The sequence below is a fragment of the Carcharodon carcharias genome, chromosome 34, assembly GCF_017639515.1.
Source record: "Carcharodon carcharias isolate sCarCar2 chromosome 34, sCarCar2.pri, whole genome shotgun sequence".
Lineage (NCBI taxonomy): Eukaryota > Metazoa > Chordata > Chondrichthyes > Lamniformes > Lamnidae > Carcharodon > Carcharodon carcharias.
The window spans coordinates 17897549-17918345 of record NC_054500.1 but is presented as its reverse complement, the minus strand read 5'-3'; the positions used below and the strand labels follow the sequence as shown (position 1 = coordinate 17918345).

The following is a 20797-nucleotide window of genomic DNA, read 5'->3' as shown; positions in this document are numbered from 1 at the left end:
TGCTTCAAACTTGCCACCTAGCTCTAGCCCTCCAGGGCTCTAATTCTTGAGTTAAACTCAAACCTTTGCATCGTTACTGAGGGCTTTGGTTGGTAATGGCCCTTCACCAGGTCCACTAATTCATCAAAATTTCTCAAGTCTGGGGCACTGGGTGCCTTCAAACTCCAAATCAAGCCATAAGTCTTATTCTGACATATACATAAGAGGACTGCCCGGCTCTTCGCTTCACCCATAATCTCATTTGCTTGGAAAAAGAATGAGGGACGCTCAGTGTAGTGGGACCAGTCGTCTGTTGCTGGCTTGAAAGGATCAATTCTTCCAGATTGTGACATGCAATGAGGGAATTATTTTGACGATTTGAACAGAACTTCTATTTGCAATTGCTGTGTGAGGTACAGTGTTGATTTCAATACTCTTGATTGCTTCTGTTTAACTTGTTTAATCCTCGTTGGCAGTTTGTTGGACCCTAGTTGTAAATTTGTTGGATCTTGTTCACATGCTTGTTGCAAAGCGGTGGCCGATTTGGTACTACTGATAAGAGTTGAACAGCAGACACTTCATAGGTAGAAACTCTGTGTTTATTTACTGAGGTACTCAGCAGCATCTAAATATGTGATAACAGTTGAAATTCTATCTCGACACTATTGCTGCTACTAACTACTAACTACAGACTACTAGCTACAGCGGCAGCCCTTGCTACTCTGCTATTGGATACTAAGATCGTGTGATCTTCCTTAATAACATTCTTCTTAAATGTATATTACACATCAGATTACCACACCCATCAAACAATCCCAGGACAGCACAGGGTTAGATACAGAGTAAAGCTCCCTCTACAATGTCCCCATCAAACACTCCCAGGGCAGGAACAGCACAGGGTTAGATACAGAGTAAAGCTCCCTCTATAATGTCCCCATCAAACACTCCCAGGGCAGGTACAGCACGGGGTTAGATACAGAGTAAATCTCCCTCTGCACTGTCCCAATTCCCTATTGGATTTATTAGTGAATATCTTATTTTTATGGCCCTTAGTTTTGACCTCGGCCACAAATGGAAACACATTTTCCATGTCTACTCTCTCTACTCGTAATCTTAAAAACCACTGTCAGACCACCTTTCAGCCATCTCTCTTCTAGAATAAAGAGTCTGAGCCACTCAATCTTACCCTTGTATTCTTTTTACAAAGTGTTAGCAGAAACAAGAACTATAATTGTGAAAGTGGTAGGAGTGACCCGAAGATCTTGGCCAAGGTCCCCTGTGAGTTTGGGTGAGTGAATGTATGGCCTGGTGTGATATAGACTAGAGGGGTCCCAAGGCCTTCCCTCCCCCTGTCTACCCTGGCTAATGCTGAGGTACCTCAAATGGGGTGGTGATAGGGAGACTGCATTTGGCCCCTGGTTGGGTGGATTGGGGGAGAGGGTGAGAGGGGCCAGAATTGCAGCTCTTGATTAAGATCAAATGTACAGCATATAATGGACCATTCTGCCCCATACCTCTCGCTGGTGCACACAAATTTCCCATCGCCCCCCCCACCACTTCATCTCATTGTGTGAGAGTAACCCTCTATCCCTTTCTCCCTCATGTGCTCATCTAGCTTCCCCTTAAATGCATCAATGCTATTGGCCTCAACTAGGTCACATGGTAGTAAGTTCAACATTCTCCCCACTCTTTTGAATAATCTGCCCACCCAGGTTTGTAGACACATGCATTTGATTTGACTGCAATGCCTCCCATGGTCAACACCACCTCGGCTCTTGCGTGAAGAATGGAGGGAGGATTAGCAGCACACAGGCAAGCACCTCTTGAATACATACCCTGCGAGAGGCAAAGTCCAGGGAGCAGAGAACATGAAATGACTACTCGCTTCATCCAGAGATGCTGAATGTCTCCCATTCAATGGTATCCATTCTGACTTGGAACTATATCAGTGTCCCTTCCCTGTCACTGGGTGAAAATCCTGGAACTCAGTCCCCCAGTCCATTTCTTAAGGAACATGGAACAAATGATTTAAGGTAATTGATGAAAGAAATCCAAGAGGGGATGGGGTGGTTGACTGGGGAAATAATATAATGAGTTATGATGATCTGGAGTCCACTACCAGAAGGGGTAGCAGAAGCAGGTTCAATAGTGATTTTTGAAAGTGAAAGAGATAAAAATTTGAAAAGGACAATATTTACATGACTACGGGAAAAGGCAGGTCTTTTAAAGAGCCAGCATGTGCATGATGGGATGAATAGCCCCCTCGTGCTGTTTGATTTCCATTACTCGTTAATACCTCACCACCACCTTCTCAAGGGCAATCAGGAAAGGGCAATAAATGCCTGTGACACCCACATCCCATGGGCGAATAAAGAAAAACTGACAGGCATGTAACTAAGTACAACAGACTGAGTGATGCAGAATCTCAGCAAATCCTTGGTCATAATCTTCAGGTTGTTGTTGGCTAAATTTAATTTACCCTGTTTAATTTGTTGCTCCTGATTGGAATATTTCCTGTGTTGGTTGTTCAATTGATCAAGATACTGCTAAGATTGGGCAACTTTCCAATGAAAAGTTGTTGGAGGTCAGTCATCTCAGCTCCAGGACATCACTGCAGGAGTTTTACAGGGAAGTGTTCTCGGCTCAACTATCTTCAGCTGCTTCATCAATGACCTTCCTTCCATCATAAAGTCAGAAATGGGGATGTTCGCTGATGATTGTACAATGTTCAGCATCATCCACCACTCATCAGATACCTGAAGCAGTCCGTGTCCAAATGCAGCAAGACCTGGACAATATCCAGGCTTGGGCTGACAAGTGGCAAGTAATACAAGTGCCAGGCAATGACCGTCTCCAACAAGACAGAATCTAACCATCGCCCCTTGACATTCAGTGGCATTACCATCACTGAATCCCCCACTATCAACATCCTGGGAGTTACCATTGATCGTAAACTGAACTGGACTAGCCATATAAATACTGTGGCTAGAAGAGAAGATCAGGGGCTGGGAATTCTGCAGAGAGTAACTCATCTTCTAACTCCCCAAAGCCTGTCCACCATCTACAAGGCCAAGTCAGGAGTGTGATGGAATACTCTCCACTTGCCTGCATAAGTGCAGCTCCCACAACACTCAAGAAGCTCAATATCACCCAGGACAAAGCAGCCCACTTGATTGGCACCCCATCCACAAACATTCCCTCCCTTCACCACTAATGAACAGGGGCAGCAGTGTGTACCATCTACAAGATGCACTGCAGCAACTCACCAAGGCTCCTTAGACAACACCTTCCAAACCCACGACCACTACCAACTAGAAGGACAAGGGTAGCAGACGCATGGGAACACCACCACCTGCAAGTTCCTCTCCACGTCACACACCATCCTGACATGGAAATATATCGCCGTTCCTTCACTGTCACTGGATCAAAATCCTGGAACCCCCTCCCTAACAGCACTGTGGGTGTACCTACACCACATGGACTGCAGCGGTTCAAGAAGGCGACTCACCACCACCTTCTCGAGGCCAAGTAGGGATGGGCAATAAATGCTGGGCCTAGCCAGCGACGCCCACATCCCAAGAGTGAATTTAAAAAAAGAAACAGGACTTTGCTGTTCTCTTTGACTTTCTCCTTGTCTCAGCAAAGGCCTCAGCTTCATCCAATGTGCCCCCCCCGACCTCGACGAATTGCAAGTTCAGTGCGACACCAAGCTCTTCCTCCATCGCCTTCACACCCACGTCCTCGACGAGGACTCTTTCCCCCCCGAACAGCTGCAGAATTCTTGCTCCACCTGGACCCCTCTCCTGGCCTCTCACCCTCTCCAGATCCTTTCATCGAGAACTCTCTGTGTGCTATCAGCCGTCTCAATTTTCCTGCTCCCCCTCACTCGCTCTAAGCTCTCTCCCTCTGAACCTGCAGCATTCCGTTTCTCTCAAGTCCAACCCTAATGTCGTAACTGAGGGTATAGCGCCTCCTGCTGGCCATCAGGGGTCATGTGATGTTCTGGGAGGCTCCGACCGATGAGCCCTAAGCGCGGGCAACATGCGGGAGGGGTGCTTCTTGACGAGAGTCATGATCGAGCATGCTTGCACCTGAAAAGCTCTCTGTAATAAAGTTCATCTGTTTCTCGTTGAAACCTGTCCGCTCTGTTGAGTCACTACATTTGGCGACGAGGGTAAAATAGCTCAGACATTGCACCTTGCCCTGTTACCATGAGTCCATCGAGTCTTTAAAAAAAAAAGGAAAAGACTACTCACCAGTCATGCCACTCTCTGGCAGAATCGATCCTTATGATGCGACTATGGAAGACTCCAGCATGTAGAGCGCCTCGGATTTTATTTCGTAGCGAGTGAAATTACCGCGGAGGAAAAGCAGAAAGCCATCCTTTCGAGTGTATGTGGCAATGAGACACGCAATCTCATTTGCAACCTGATGGCCCCAAGCACGCCCAGTTCTAAATCCTGGAATGAATTAGTGGACCTTGTAAAAACGCACTTCCACTCGAAGCCGCCCATAATAATGCAGCCTTTTAAATTTAATTCCAGAGTGAGGGCCCCAGGAGAGTCTATCGCAACCTAAGTAGCGAACTTTAAGCAGTTGACAGAACGCTGGGACTTTGGGGACATATTAAATGAGAGGCTGCGGGGCCGATTAGTTTGTGGAGCTCAGGATGAAGCCGTTCAGCGCTATTTACTTGCAGAGGTCGGCATCGACTTGAAGCGTGCCCAGGAAATCTCCCTCCCTCACCATGGAAAGTGCCGCGAGAGACTCGCAGGCTTTGCAACACATACAACATGGCGCCATTCTTCACGTGGGGTGGGAACCTACCGCTGAGCATGGCGCGAAAACCAGACCCACAGCATCGAAACGAGAGGCAATGTCCGCTGTTAGAAACATGGAAAGGCCTGAGTAGAAGCACTTCAGCAGCGACTCCAAGGTTAAGTTATTATCGATATTGGGGCGGGGGGGGGGGGTGGGCGGGGGCCGGGTGCGGGCGGGTGACCTTGGACTGGACACCTGTAAATTCAAGGAGGCAGAATGTAATTACTGCCATAAGAAAGGTCGTGTAGTAAGGCAATGCAGGGTGAAATTGAAACAGCCCATAAAGCAGCAAACCAACATGATTGAATTAAAAAATACAGCCAAATCTGAAGCTGCCGACACTGACATTTATTCTCTGTATAACAAAACCACTTTGAAAACTGAACCTATCACTGTCACAATCCAAGCTAATGAGAAGCCACTGATAATGGAGGTGGATACGGGTGCCTCAACTACAGTGGTGGGAGAGCACACTTCCAAATACCTGATTGAAGGTAGACAGCCAATATACCTGGAGAGGACAACCGCTAAATTAAGAACATACACGGGAGAGTCTATTCAGGTAAAGAACAACACCACAGTACCAGTGTCTTACAGGCAACAGACAGCTCAGCTGCCTGTGATAATAGTGAAAGGAGAAGGACCCAGTCTTTTAGGCTGAGACTGGTTTCAGAAGATCAAGCTTGAAATCAGGTGTTCTTGAACTGCTAAAGAAATACAATGTGATTTTTCGGGATGATTTAGGGAAGTTAAAAGGCATGCAGGCCAAGATATATGTGGATCCTCAGACAACATCACGTTTCTTTAAGGCCAGGCCTGTGCCTTATACATTGAAGGAGAAGGTGGATGCAGAACTGTGCCAGTTAGAAAAGCTAGGCATCATCCAACCTGTCAATGGGGAAAGAATGGAGCTGGGCCAGGTAGACTGGTACCAAAGGTTGGCAGGAAAAACAGTAGCTGAACGATGGGCTACCTTCAAAGAGGAGATGGTTTGGGCACAGTCAAAAGGTTCCCTCAAAAGGGAAGGGTAGGACAAACAAATCCAGAGCTCCCTGGATGACAACGGAGATAGAAATTAAGTTAAAGAAGAAAAAGTGTGCTTACGACAGGTGTCAGGGAGCAAATACAACTGAGAACCTGAATACAGAAGATTCAGAAGGGATGTGAAAAGGCAAATACGAGAAGCAAAGAGGGATTATGAAAAAAGGCTGGCAGCTAACAAAAGGAAATCCCAAAGTATTCTATAAGTGCATCAATAGTAAAAGGGTGGTAAAAGGAGGAGTAGGGCCTATTAGAGACCAAAAAGGGGACTTACACATAGAGGCAAGAGGCACGGCTGAGATGTTAAATGAATACTTTGCATCTCTCTTTATCTACGAGGAAGGTGCTGCCCAGGCCATGGTGACAGAGAAGGAAACTCAGTCACTAGAAGGGTTTAAAATTTATAAGGAGGAGATATTGGATAAGCTATTGGTACTTAAAGTTGATAAGGCACTGGGACCGGATGAGATGCATCTAAGAATATTGAAGGAAATGAGAGTGGAAATTGCAGAGGCACTGGCAATAATCTTTCAATGTTCTCTGGATTCGGGGAGGTGCCAGAGAATTGCTAACATTACATCCTTGTTCAAAAAGGTTGTAAAGACCTGCCTTGCAATTATAGACCAGTCAGTTTAACTTTGGTGGTGGGGAAACTTCCAGAAACAATTATTCAGGCTAGAATTAATAGTCACATGGAAAAATGTGGATTCATTCAGAAGAGTCAACATGGATTTGTTAAAGGAAAATTGTGTCTAACTAACTTGCTGGAGTCTTTTGAAGAGTAACAGAGATGGTTGATGAGGGCAAGGCCATTGATCTGGTGGATATGGACTTCCAAAAGGCGTTCAATACAGCGCCACACAACAGACTTGTGAGGAAAGTTATAAGTCATGGAATAAAAGGGACAGTAGCAATGTGGATACAAAATTGGCTGAGGGATAGGAAACAGAGAGTAATGGTTAATGGATATTTTTCAGGCTGGAAGAAGGTTTGTAGTGCAGTTCCTCAGGGGTCGGTATTGGGGCCCTTTGCTTTTCCTGATACATATAAATGATCTAGGTCTTGGTGTGCGAGGGACAATTTCAAAGTTTGCAGCCAACGCAAAACATGGGAAAAATTGTAAACTGTGAGGAGGACAGTGCAGAATTTCAAAAGGACATTGACACATTGGTGGAGTGGGCAGATAGGTGGCAGATGAAGTTCAATATGGAGAAGTGTGAGATGATACACTTTGGTACAAAGAACATGGAGAGACAGTATAAAATAAAGGATACTATTCCAAAGATTGTGCAAGAGCAGAGAGACCTGGGTGTATATGTACATAAGTCATTAAAAGTGGCAGAATAGGTAAAGAGAGCTGTTACTAAAGCATACAGTATTCTATGCTTCATTAATAGGGGCATAGAGTACAAGAGCAGGGAGGTTCTGATGAACTTATATAAGACACTGGTTAGACCTCAGCTGGAGTATTGTGTACAGTTCTGGGTGCCACACTACAGGAAGGATGTGATCGCATTGGGGAGAGTGCAGAAGAGGTTTACGAGAATGGTTCCAGGGATGAGACGCTTCAGTTATGAGGAAAGACTGGAGAAGTTGGGACTGTTTTCCTGGGAAGGTAGAGTGGAATCAGAGTAATCAAAACTTTAACCACATCATACAAAGCAAAGCTTGCACATTCAGTGTAGGTGACACATCATTCATGCAAAATTTCGGAAGTGGACTTTGTTGGGTTCCTGGAACCATTGTCTCAGAGACTGGTCCATTATCTTTCCAATTACAAGTGGAAGATAGAACCTTTCATAAGTACCTAGATTATATTCGTGCAAGAGAGACATTCCAACAGCCAACTATCCCGCCTGTGATTAACGTCGAACCGTCAATTCCTGAGGTGACTGATCGACCTAGAATAGACATGCCTGATGTCTCTGTAGAGTTGCCAAACCCTGAATTGCCACTTTTTGAGGATGTGTCTCATGCTGCAGTTCCAGATCCTGTCGATCCTGTTGAGGAACCTCAAGTGGGAGAGCTACGCCACTCTAGCCATATAAGGAGAGCACCTCAGAGACTTGAACTTTAAACACCTGAAGTTGTATATACATATACATTGTTGGATATTCTGTAAATCAAAATTGTAAAGATATAAAGGGGGAGAAAATGTAGTAACTGAGGCTATAGCCCCTCCTAAATAGAGGCTAGATGCAGGGAGGATGTTTCCCCTGGTTGAGGAGTCTAGAACCAGGGGCACAGTCTCAGGATAAGGGGGAGGCCATTTTGGACTTAGGTGAGGAAAGATTTCTTCACTCAGAGGGTGGTCAACCTGTGGAATCATCTATTACAGGAGGCTTTGGAGGCGGGGTCACCGGGTATATTCAAGAAAGAAGTTGATCATGTTTTGGATATTAGGGGCATCAAGGGGTATGGAGAGAAAGCGGGAATATGGCATTGAGATAGAGGATCAGCCATGATCATATTGAATCGAGGAGCAGGCTCAAAGGGCCGAATGGCCTACTCCTGCTCCTAGTTTCTATGTTTCCTGCTGTCCGTCAGGGGTCATGTGATGTTCTGAGAAGCTCTGGCCAACGAGCCCTAAGCGCCGGCAACCTGGCCACCCCACCACCAACCCCCCCCCCCCCCCTCCCCCCGCAGGTGGTGAGGGCTTCCTGATCGAGCATGTAGCACCTGAAAAGCTCTCTGTAATAAAGTTTATCTGTTTCTTGTTGAAACCTGCCCGCTCCGTCGAGTCACTACGCCTAACTTTTGTCATCAATACAAAAGCGAAATACCGTGGGCGCTGGAAATCTGAAATCAAAAAGAAAATGCTGGAGATACTCCGCAGGTCAGACAAACACCTGTGGAGGGAGAAACAGAGTTAACGTTTCACGTTTACCCCACACGAGTGACTGACTACACGACACAAAAGTACTCCCCTCGTGGGAGGTGCAGTGCGAATGATTTAAAAGCAAGAGTGTCATTCTTGATCTGACTCAAGCCACAGGTCTAACCAAGGGCCTCATACAAGACAATGTTAACATGCAATTATTATGCAAGGTCACAGAGGCGGTTGTCCGTTAGCAGTAAACTCAGCCTTCGGGGAGGTGCCTCTTTTAAGAATAGACAACACCCACAGTAAAATGTCATCACTCTGCGTCGTTGCTTTTACACAGCTGCCTGTCGAACAGGGATGTTAAAAACCCGTTCAGCGAGAGCAGGGATCCTAAGCACAGCAACTTGACATGAAGCCAACCTGTCGGAGCTGATGTTTAGGAAATCCCCTTGAATTTTTTTTTTTTTTTGCTTTATTTAATTTTTTAACTCCTTGGGCGCAAGTGTGAGTTTTAAATTTAAAGTTTGATTCGACCCGCTCAACTGATCTTGCACCCCACCCACATCATGTCCAAGTCAGCCAGGAATCACCGCGCCTCCCGCGCCGACAAGCGCTCCTGTCTGGCCAGGGTGCCCCGGGTTGCCCTCTTGCTGTCGGCTTCCTTCGCCCTGGCGGTCCTTTGCGTCTTATGGGGGCTGTATTTCACGGCTGAGCAACCAGCAGAGCCACAGGAGGACTGGACCCGGCGAAAGGTACGTGGCTGCCACCAGAAGCTTTGCAACATTGAGAACGGCAACAGTGTGACTTGACCGAAACCCAATGGTCAACACGTTGCCCCTCGTTTAATGGTTGGGATGAATTTAATTCTAACCTTAAACTCTAATCTAAATACGTTTTTTTTTAAAAAAAAACAATTTCATTTATATAAAGTCAGATTGATCTTTTTTCTTTAAAGTTGGTATAATTCTGTTGTAACATGTTGTCATTTCTTAATCACACAGAGACAGCAATTGTACCATTTGCCCCATCTATCCGTGTGCCCGCCCTGTTTGTGGCATTATGGTCTCTGAGCCTGCAGCAACTTTCCCTTCGTTTGTGTTCCCATTTTGCAGCCTAATGCTGCAGACAGAACCTGTTCTTTCCCTAAATTAAATAAATCACTCATTGTTACAATTCGGCAAATAAATGGGCAGATGGCATTTTAATTGTGACTTGAGAGGGTGCGGAGGAGATTTACCAGAATGGTTCCAGGCTTGAGGGGTTTTAGCTGCAAGGTTAGGTTGGAGAAGCTGGGGCTGTTCTCCTTGGAGCGAAGGAGATTGAGGGGAGATTTGATCGAGGTGTACAGGGTGGCAACAGGTTTAGATAAGGTAGACAAAGAAAAGCTGTTCCTATTGGAGGGGGGGGGGAGGGGGGGGCTGGTGGTCAGGGGATTACTAGGGATCATGGATTTAAGTTTTTGGGCAAGCAAGCTTGCAGGGCAGAGGGTGGAATGGGACCGACTGGATTGCCCTACAGAGAGGTAGCATGGTCTTGATGGGCCAAATGGCCTCCTTCAGTGCTGTAAATGCCTGTGTGTGTGGTGTATTTTTTAAATAGTGTTTTATACTTTGGCGGGGGAAGGGTGGGTGATGGAGTTGAGATAACATGCAAGAAATGATCTATTTGAAGGGCGGAACAGGTTTGAGGGGCTGAATGGCCTATGCAGAGGGATTTGCGAGTCCATGAGCTATTAAAAGCAACACCTCAAGTGAATAGGACACTAAAAAAACAGATGGAGTACCAGTTTTTATGGTAAGAAGCATGTTCTTTATAAAACCTGAGGATGGCCCCAGATGAATTAAAGACGTGAATTTACAATGTGCCTTTTCAAGACATCCCAAAGTGCTTTACAGCAAATGAAACACTTCGGAAGTGTAGTCACTGTTGTAGGGAATGTGGCTGCCAGTCTGAGCACAGCTAAAGTATTGCGTACAGTTTTGAGCTCCACATTATAGAAAGGATATTGGGACAGTAGGGGTAGAGAGCACTATGATGCTGTTTGATATGAAGATGTGCAACAGCCTAAAGCTGTACACGTGAGTGATTTCAAAAGGAAATTGAATGGGCACTTGAGGGAAATAAACTTGCAGGGCTACAGGGATGGAGCAGGGGAATGGCACTGGCACTGACCGGCACTGGCACTGACTGGCACTGGCACTGACCGGCACTGGCACTGACCGGCACTGGCACTGACTGGAACTGGAACCAGAACTGGCTGACAATGGGAACCAAAACTGAATGGAACCAGAACTGGAACTGACTGGATTGCTCTACAGAGAACCAGCATGGACTTAATGGGCCAAATAGTCTCATTTTTCCGACTCTGACCTTTTGGTATATCCTTTTTTTTTATTTTCTTCACTCAACCATTGGCGACCATGCCTTCAGCTGTCTAGGCCCCGAGTTTTGGAATTCCCTCTCTAAACTGGTTAAAAATCCAACCTCTCTGTCAATCGCATCTCCTAACATCTCCTTATGTAGTTTGGTATCAAATTTTGTCCAATAACTCTCCAATGAAGCGCCTTGAGGCATTTTATTATGTTAAAGGTGCTATATAAATGCAAATTACAGTCTCAGTTTCCTGTGTTTAGGTTGAATGAAAATTAAGATCTTAAAATCATTTTCTTTTTAAAACAGTTTGAACACAAACCAAAGAGTGTCATGTCAAGTCAGGTGAGACACCTCATCTCGCTCATCGACTTCCAGCGCTTATGGAATATTTTCTTGGTACCAATGCTAATCGAGCGATACCCAGGGTCAGAGGGCATCAAACTTGTCCGGCAGGTGCGTTCGCAGCTAAAATGTTTCCTCCCTTATTGTTGTTGATGTTTCAGAATCAACTCCCACAATTTTCAAAGGGGGTCCCAAAAAAGACCAAGCTCAGGTCTCAAGCCAAGTGGAGATGAAAGGAGTTGTTGCAGTTTAGGTCAATTTCCAATACTCTCTTCACTTCTGTGTAGTGTGGTACCTCTACATTAGTGGAACAACAGTGCACTGACAGGCTCTGTTGTACATGTTTTCATATGTTAGGGGCTTTATAAATGCAAGTGGTTCAGGCTAAACAGTAAATTAAATTTACTGTAAGAAATATAATTATACAGGCAAAACAAAATTAATACCATAGATAAACATGAGATACAGTTCTTGGTAATGATACTGTTTCTGTCTTCTAAGGGAAACCGAGAAGACAGTGATGGAGTTACCCCCTGACACTCTAACTTTCCCAATAAATAGATTTCTTGATAGGTAAATAAAAACAGAAAGTATAGAAAAACTCAGCAGATCTGGCAGCATCTGTGGAGAGAGAAATAGAGTTGGTGTTTCGAGTCGAATATGACTCTTCTTTAGAACATATTTGCTCCATGAACCAAGAATGCATAAAGACCCTGTGAAAATTATCAATAAATTCCAGTGTTTTACCTCAGTTGTTGGGGATGTTGATAATGTTTATGTGCTGTCTCCAAATTCATGGTCCTCTCTCAACAACTTGAAAGGCATCCTGTGTTCAACGTCTTGCAGCCAGTTGGTGAAGGGGATGACTAGAAGTCAACCCTCACTCAGTTTTAGGTTTATTCACAAAGTGAGACGTTACACGAATGAAATCCAGGTTGGGTTAGCTCTGGCAAGTAGTGTCTGGAAGCCCAAAAGCATCAGCATGAAGCTGAAAAAACACCCTGTACAGTCTCTGGTGCGGAGTGTCTAATTCTATAGATGTGACAGTTGGACTCTGGGATGAGAGGAGGAGAACAGCTTTTGAAATGTGGGTATGGGGCAGGATGCTCAGTATCAGCTGGACAGACAGAAAGACAAATGAGTGGGTCAGATCAGGATTCAAAAGGGTTCCTAAATACAGTTTGAGAGAGAAAGAAAAGCAAGTACGGACATTGGAAACAAATATCCAACAGCTGTCCTGGCAACAATTGAAGGAGAAATTGAAGGTAAAAGCAGAAGAGGAAGAAGAAAAATGAGATGTGTGGATAAGATTGAGAATGTGAACTGAGGGAGGATTGAAGATGTAAGACGATGCCAGCAGCATCATTAAGGATATGGTGAAAACGAACGCATGTGACATTTGCAAATGTAGAGCTCCTAACTCCACAACCCACCATCAGTGTCAGTGAGTGTCTCTTTATATGTTCGGCTTGGAAAAAAGATTGCTGACACCTGGCGTAACTGAAATGCTGTGTTTATCTCCCACAGCACATCCAGGGGCATCTAGAGTCGTTGCTTGCCCAGTGGACGGTGGAACTGGACACCTTTGAGGACAGCACTCCACATGGCATGCTGGTGTTCTCCAACATTGTGGCCACGCTCGACCCCTCTGCTAGGCGCCGCCTGGTCTTGGCCTGTCACTATGACTCCAAGTACTTCCCGCGCGATGATCAAGGGCGAGTCTACGTGGGTGCCACTGACTCAGCTGTGCCGTGTTCCATGATGCTGGAGCTGGCGCGCTCACTGGACAAAGAGCTAGTTAAGCACAAGGGCAAGGTAAAAACTCTCAGCGAGGGCATTTAAGACTTGGGACGTAGGAATCAGAGGCCTTTTCTTTAAAAAAAAATGTTTATTCATTCACAGGACATGGGTGGCGATGTCAAAGCCAGTATTTATTGCCCATCCTTCATTACCCTCGAGAAGGTGGTGGTGAGCTTTTCATCTTGCACTCACCCATCACGACAAATGCAAGAATGCCAAACCTCAAACAATCGCTACAACTTATACTACAGGAGAAAAGGGTGCTGATTGGTTGGCAAGTCAACTCCTGATTGGTCGAGACATTGCCACCGGGTTGGCAAGTCAACTCTGATTGGTCGAGACATTGCCACTGGGAAGCAACAGAGAGCTATAGACTCCCTAAGTTCCCAGATAATTAAAAAAGGGTGCAAGGCGTGAACATATTCCTTTTGCTTGCAGAGAGTGATCCCTGTCTATGAATGGATGTCACTTCTAGCAAGCGTAAATGAGCCATGTCACAAGCTCGACTGATTATCTTAATTTGGATGTAAGTGTCGCTATTAGCGCACTCGGGACTGTTCAGCAAGTGCTGTCCAATCACAGGATCACATCTAACAGTAGACATTTTGTTTTGGATTTAGCAACAATGTGATAATGTCCAGGTTTGTGATGTTGGTTAAGACATAAATATTTACCGGGAAACCTGGGAGAGCACCCTTATTCACCTTTGGAATACTGCCATAGGATCCTTCATCCCCACCTGAGAAGGCAGACAAGTCCTTGGTTGAAGGCCTCATTTAACAGTCGGCACCTACAATGCTGTAGCACTCTCCCAGTACTGCAATGGGAGTTTCAGCCAATGTGGTCAGATCCCGGAGTGGGTCTTGAACACATGCCCTTCGAGCTCAGAGAAAAGAGCTGCCCACTGAGCTCTCACCAGTGAAATTCTTCTCTCTCCCTCTTTTGTACAGAAACTGGATCTGACTCTCCAGATGCTATTCCTGGATGGTGAGGAGGCACTTGTTAGCTGGACACCCACAGACTCTCTCTACGGTTCCCGTCATCTGGCTGAACGCATGAGCAGGACAAAACACCCAGTAAACACTGCTAGCACCACACTGATCGACTCGGTGGTGAGTTTTTATTAATTGTAGTCGGGGATGTTTGGCAATTTATTGCTCTTTTCAAGCTGCCCTTGAGAAGGTGGTGGTGAGCTGCCTTCTTGAACCGCTGCAGTCCATGTGGTGTAGGTACACCCACAGCGCTGTTAGGGAGGGAGTTCCAGGATCTTAACTCATCAACAGTGAAGGAACGGCGATATATTTCCAAGTCAGGATGTTGAGTGGCTTGGGGAGGAGAATCTTGGAGTCGATGGTGTTCTTTGAGACAGTGTAGAGGGAGTTTTACTCTGTATCTAACCCCGTGCTGTACCTGTCCTGGGAGTGTTTGATGGGGACAGTGTAGAGGGAGCTTTACTCTGTATCTAACCCCGTGCTGTAACTGTCCTGGGAGTGTTTGATGGGGACAGTGTAGAGGGAGATTTACTCTGTATCTAACCCCGTGCTGTAACTGTCCTGGGAGTGTTTGATGGGGACAGTGTAGAGGGAGATTTACTCTGTATCTAACCCCATGCTGTACCTGTCCTGGGAGTGTTTGATGGGGACAGTGTAGGGGGAGATTTACTCTGTATCTAATCCTGTTCTGTACCTGTCCTGGGAGTGTTTGATGGGGTCAGTGTAGAGGGAGCTTTACTCTGTATCTAACCCTGTGCTGTACCTGTCCTGGGAGTGTTTGATGGGGACATTGTAGAGGGAGCTTTACTCTGTGTTTAACCCCGTGTTGTACCTGTCCTGGGAGTGTTTGATGGGGATAGTGTAAAGGGAGCTTTACTCTGTGTCTAACCCCGTGCTGTAACTGTCCTGGGAGTGTTTGATGGGAACAGCATAGAAGGAGCTTTACTCTGTATCTAACCCCGTGCTGTACCTGCCCTGGGAGTGTTTGATGGGGACAGTGTAGAGGGAGATTTACTCTGTATCTAACCCCGTGCTGTACCTGCCCTGGGAGTGTTTGATGATGTTACTGGGTGTTTGATGTCCGTTATGTTCCATTTTGTGATCGTGTTGCACAGTAGTCACTATTAAACTCTGTACTCTGCACCTTCTCCTCCTATCTTGTGTGGAGATGGATCTTGCTGCCTGGAAACCTTTTTCTTGGGGATCCCTGTGAATTCTTGATAAATCCTCCGTCTGTTTCAGGACATGTTTGTGCTCCTGGACCTTCTTGGTGTGGCCAAGCCGGTCTTCCTGAATCACTTCAAGGACACAGCCCAGTGGTTTAATCGGCTGGTTGGAATCGGTAAGAAGCCATCTCCTTAAGCCTGGACGTCAGACATGCAGCAGCGTTTCCTGTAAATGTCCTCCCATCCCCTAGGAGGTGCTGACTCTGGGAGGGATCCCGGAGGACGATGGGCTCTGGGCTCTGTTCTCACCCAAGTGGTGACTTGAGTCCAGGCAGTGCGGGCAGGCAGACTGACTTAATCAGAAAGGGCATCACCTTCTAACCTTATCCTGCTCTGCCTTCTTATGGCACAGGAGGCCATTTGGCCCATTGAGTCCATGCTGGCTCTCAAGTGCCCATCCAATTCCTTCTTGCCTCTGCTTCCACTGCCCTCGTAGGCAGCGAGTTCCAGGTCATAACCACTCGCTGCATTAAAAAAAAGTTCTTCCTCACACCCCCCACCCTCGTGTTTGGCTTACCCAAAGCTTTAAACCTGTGTCCCTCAGTCCTTCCACCATCAGCTATTGGGAGCAGCTTTCCCTTATCTAAACCAGCCATGAGTTCGAGGACTGAGACTCAACCAAACTCGGTGAGGTAACGGGACACGGCTTCAGCTAGCCGAACTGTGGGCAGGTTTCTTCAGATGGTGGGGTTGCCACCTGAGGCATCAGCGGGGACACATCCCCACAGCCACTTAATGCCCTGAGGTGTGTTCATTGTCTGCCCCTCACTCAGGAGGAAGTCCCGCCTCATAAAGAGCTGATTGGCTGTAAGCTCTGCAGTGCCAGTGGCTGCAGTGGCCGGGACTGGGACTGCAAGCAGGTCCCGGAGTCCATGACCAGTTCAGTGCGGCTGGTCTCATGGTGTGGGGGTGGGGGGGGGGGGGGGGGGAGGCAGGGGTCTCGATGGAGAGGCCGGGGTGGGGGGGTGGGGGGCAGTGGTGGGAGAGGTAACACACTGAGGGACTGGTGGGGGCAGACCCTATGTGGAAAAGGGGTTCTTGAAGGAAGCGAGCCCCTCCCCCAGCTCCCCCCTCCCCACCCCCCAGGGCTGAACAGGGTGATGTGCTGTGCTTCTCCGCTTACCCCCAAACTCCTCCCACCGGGATAGACCACCTTGGGGGGGGGGGGGGGGGGGGTGGTTTACACACCCTCACCGCCACCCCACCTCCCCCCCCCCCCACCTGCAAACACGCCGGCGGAGGAGTGTAAATTCTGCCGTGTGAGCTGGGGCCTTTGTGAGGCAAATTTGGAGGGGAGGTTGTTGCATGTTTTGTGGGTGGGGTTGTGTTTGTGTGGGGGCTGTATTATAGGTGTGGAGATTGCATTGAGTGTGGGGGGGGTGCATTTACATGTGTGGGTTTGGGCACAAATGTATGGCTGCGAGGGGGGAGGGAGCGCGTGCATAAACTCACATTAGTCTTTCTGTCTAGAGAAGAGGCTTCATAACCTGGGGCTGTTGCAACTGCATCCTCTGGAGGTGACATACTTCAACGGAAACACATACTACGGCCCCATCGAAGATGACCACGTTCCTTTTCTGAGGAAAGGTAAAGGGCGATCGGTTCCCACATCTGTGGTTGGTGGGGCGACGGATGGGGGAGCGATTCACATCTGTCTCTGGCTGCGAGTTGTGGGGGTGCGATGGGGCAACCCGAGAAATCCGCTGGCCGCGGGCTTTTCACTTCACAGTCCTGACCCTCTTCACTTGCTATGGTTGGGTTGCAATTCCACCTTCTTCCAGGTGGCAGCGTTGTACGTACGTCTTCTTGCCTGTGGCGGCGCTGCACCGCCTCCACTGGTGGGAGGGCGGAATTACACTGTGATATGTTTACATAGGAGTTTCCCATTATCGCTAGGGGAACTGAAATTGATCAAAACAGTTTGCACGTATTGCATTTTTAATACTACAGATAAAGGAACATGAGAAGTTATTTGCCCCTCAAACAGTTTTGGGTCTGCCCCGGTTTTGACGCCTCCTGTGTTTTGTTTCCAGGAGTTCCAATCCTGCACCTGATTTCCACCCCTTTTCCACGCGTCTGGCACACGATGGATGACACGGCGGAGAATTTGCACCCGCCCACTATCGAGAACCTCTGCAAGATCCTGAGCGTGTTCCTAATGGAGTACTTGGGGCTGTAACAGCGAGCGAGACGGTGGGCACGACACCACGAGGATTGCAGTGGACATTGGAGTCAGTCAAAGGAGTGACTCCTTGCACAGAGAGGGGAAGTTTTCAACCAAACTGAAATGCATGCTATGTGCACTGAATACTTGACGACAGTGTGAATATTCTCTGATTGGTGCACAGAATGCCTCGATCTGTCTCCTGGGGACAGTGCTCTATGTCTTTCTTGTGTCAATGGTTATGTGTCAATCATTTCTCCCCTGTTTATATGTGTCTGTTCCTCCACATGCCTGTCTGTGTCTCTCACTCAATGTCTGTCTCACTTTGTGTCTGTATCTCTTTCACTCTCTCTTTCCCTCTAACAGTGAAATGGCCTTTTCCCCATTTCTTTCTGTATCTCTGTTTTCTCCCCTCCATCTCGTCTCTGATTCACAAGGTTCTAGGTTCAAGTCCCACTCTGGGGATTGAGCAGAAAAAAAACCACGAGGCTGCCACTCCAGTGCAGCACCGAGGGAGTTAGAGGTGACATCTTTCAATTGAGACATTAAGTTAAGGCCCTGCCTGTTCAAGTGGATGTAAAAGATTTTGAAGACATTTTGAAGAAGAGCAGGGGAGTTCTCCCCAGTGTCCAGACCAGTATTAATTTCTCAGTCAACAGCAATAAAATCAGATTATCTGGTCATTATCACATCGCTGTTTGTGGGATCTTGCTGTGCGCAAATTGGCTGCTGCATTTCCTACATTACAACAGTGACCATATTTCCAAAAGTATCTCATTGTCGACATACAGTGGCCGTGAGAAGCGCTATATCAATGCAAGTCTTTCCTTTTCTCTCTTTTGGTTTGTTCTATGTCTGTTTCTGCGCATGTGCCTCTCTTGAGTCTGTAATGTCTTTTTCTGTACAGCGTGAGTGACTAATTCCATGCTCGCCTCCCGTTCTCTGTCTCATTCATTATCTCTCGCTCTCTCCATTAGTCAGAGACCTTGTCTCTTTGTCAGTCCTATTCTCGTTAATTAGCCCAGTATGATTTGGGATGGGGGTGGGGGAGGCGGTGAGTTTGAGGACGGGATGAATCGACGGAGTGTGTCGCGTGCCAGCTTGATGGACTGGAACACGGAGCGCTGAAGGTGCGTCCCTGCAGCTGAGATCTGAAATTGAAGCCGTCTGCTCAAGGGGTTGTTCAAGGTGATGCTGTTTGAAGCTTCGTCTTGTCACTAGTTACCGGATCGCGCTAAGCATTAAAATTGGCTGCTACGGTTATGCAAAGTGGCTTGAGATGGTTGTGAAGTGCTCAATATAAGGGTTGCTAATGCAGATTGTAGGGGAAGACGGTGGTGTAGTAGTAATGTCACTGGACCCGTAATCCGGAGACCCAGGCTGTTGCTCTGGGGGGACGTGGGTTCAAATCCCACCACAGCAGCTGATGGAATTTAAATTCAATTAATAAATTCAGTTAATAAAAATATAAGCAGTAAAGATTGTCACCTGCTTCACTAATGCCCCTTTAGGGAAGAAGATCTACCATTCCTGCCTGGCCTTCATGTGACTCTTAACTGCCCTATGAAATGGCTTAGTAAAGCCCCTCAGTTGTAGCATTTAGGGATGGACAACAAATGCTGGCTTTGCCAGCGACGCTCATGTCATTGAAAGGATAAAAACAAGATTGTTTCTCACTACCCCACCAATCACTTGTTGGTCTCAGATGAAATTGTAGAGGCCCAGTTGATCAATAACTGGCTGTCGGACCATCTCCTTAGCCTGTCCCTCACTTAATCAGTGACCAGCAGATCCCGTGCATATCAGGAGGCTAGCCAGACAGTCTTAGCTGAGCTGCCGTCCACTTGGGCAAGGTACTGGTGAACCACACCCTGGGCTGGGAGGGCACCAACAGTGGGTGCTCGAGGACTCCCCTGTACCTGAAGGTGGTCTTCAGCAGAAGGAGGGAAGAAAATAAGGAATGATGCGGGGGTGGGGGGGTAGAATTAAGGGCACTGTGTATCACTGAACACACAGTTTAACGTGATTGCAATTCCTCTCACTTTATTTCCAACTCCTGTTCTATAACTCGATATATTCCCTATCCAGTTATGGTTCACCCTTATTCTAGTCTGTACCATTCTCTCCTTTCCTGTATTGTTTGTATTTGCTAAAAACAAAAAAACTGCGGATGCTGGAAATCCAAAACAAAAACAGAATTACCTGGAAAAACTCAGCAGGTCTGGCAGCGTCGGCGGAGAAGAAAAGAGTTGATGTTTCGAGTCCTCATGACCCTTCGACAGAACTTGAATTCGAGTCCAATAAAGAGCTGAAATATAAGCTGGTTTAAGGTGTGTGTGTGGGGGGCGGAGAGATAGAGAGAGAGAGAGAGGTGGGGGGGGTGTGGTTGTAGGGACAAACAAGCAGTGATAGAAGCAGATCATCAAAAGATGTCAACGACAATAGTACAATAGAACACATAGGTGTTAAAGTTAAAGTTGGTGATATTATCTAAACGAATGTGCTAATTAAGAATGGATGGTAGGGCACTCAAGGTATAGCTCTAGTGGGGTTTTTTTTATATATATAATGGAAATAGGTGGGAAAAGGAAAATCTTTATAATTTATTGGAAAAAAAAAGGGGAAACAGAAAGGGGGTGGGGATGGGGGAGGGAGCTCACGACCTAAAGTTGTTGAATTCAATATTCAGTCCGGAAGGCTGTAAAGTCCCTAGTCGGAAGATGAGGTGTTGTTCCTCCAGTTTACGTTGGGCTTCACTGGAACAATGCAGCAAGCCAAGGACAGAAATGTGGGCAAGAGAGCAGGTTGGAGTGTTAAAATGGCAAGCGACAGGGAGGTTTGGGTCATTCTTGCGGACAGGCAGTGTGCCCAATGTGGTCTCCTCTACATTGGAGAGACCAAACGTAAACTGGGCGACCGCTTTGCAGAACACCTGCGGTCTGTCCGCAAGAATGACCCAAACCTCCCTGTCGCTTGCCATTTCAACACTCCACCCTGCTCTCTTGCCCACATTTCTGTCCTTGGCTTGCTGCATTGTTCCAGTGAAGCCCAACGCAAACTGGAGGAACAACACCTCATCTGCCGACTAGGGACTTTACAGCCTTCTGGACTGAATACTGAATTCAACAACTTTAGGTCGTAAGCTCCCTCCCCCATCCCCACCCCCTTTCTGTTTCCCCCTTCCCTTTTTTTTCCAATAAATTATAAAGATTTTCCTTTTCCCACCTATTTCCAT

General features: G+C 46.9%; 1 protein-coding gene across 4 annotated transcripts in view; it reads left to right on the top strand.

Moving 5' to 3' along the window:
* Positions 1–18822, top strand: part of LOC121272598 (glutaminyl-peptide cyclotransferase-like) — a 58305-nt gene extending 39483 nt beyond the window's left edge. For 3 of the 4 annotated variants that reach the window (XM_041179252.1, XM_041179251.1, XM_041179250.1), the window contains 6 exons: positions 11345–11491; positions 12908–13195; positions 14131–14292; positions 15415–15514; positions 16869–16985; positions 17432–18822. In XM_041179252.1, the coding sequence (XP_041035186.1) occupies positions 11345–11491; positions 12908–13195; positions 14131–14292; positions 15415–15514; positions 16869–16985; positions 17432–17577 (960 nt within the window). In that variant the 3' untranslated portion in view covers positions 17578–18822. Of the gene's footprint in view, positions 1–9000; positions 9418–11344; positions 11492–12907; positions 13196–14130; positions 14293–15414; positions 15515–16868; positions 16986–17431 lie in introns of those variants that run through there. The other variant, XM_041179254.1, reaches the window with a different exon arrangement.
* Positions 18823–20797: the final 1975 nt, after the last annotated feature.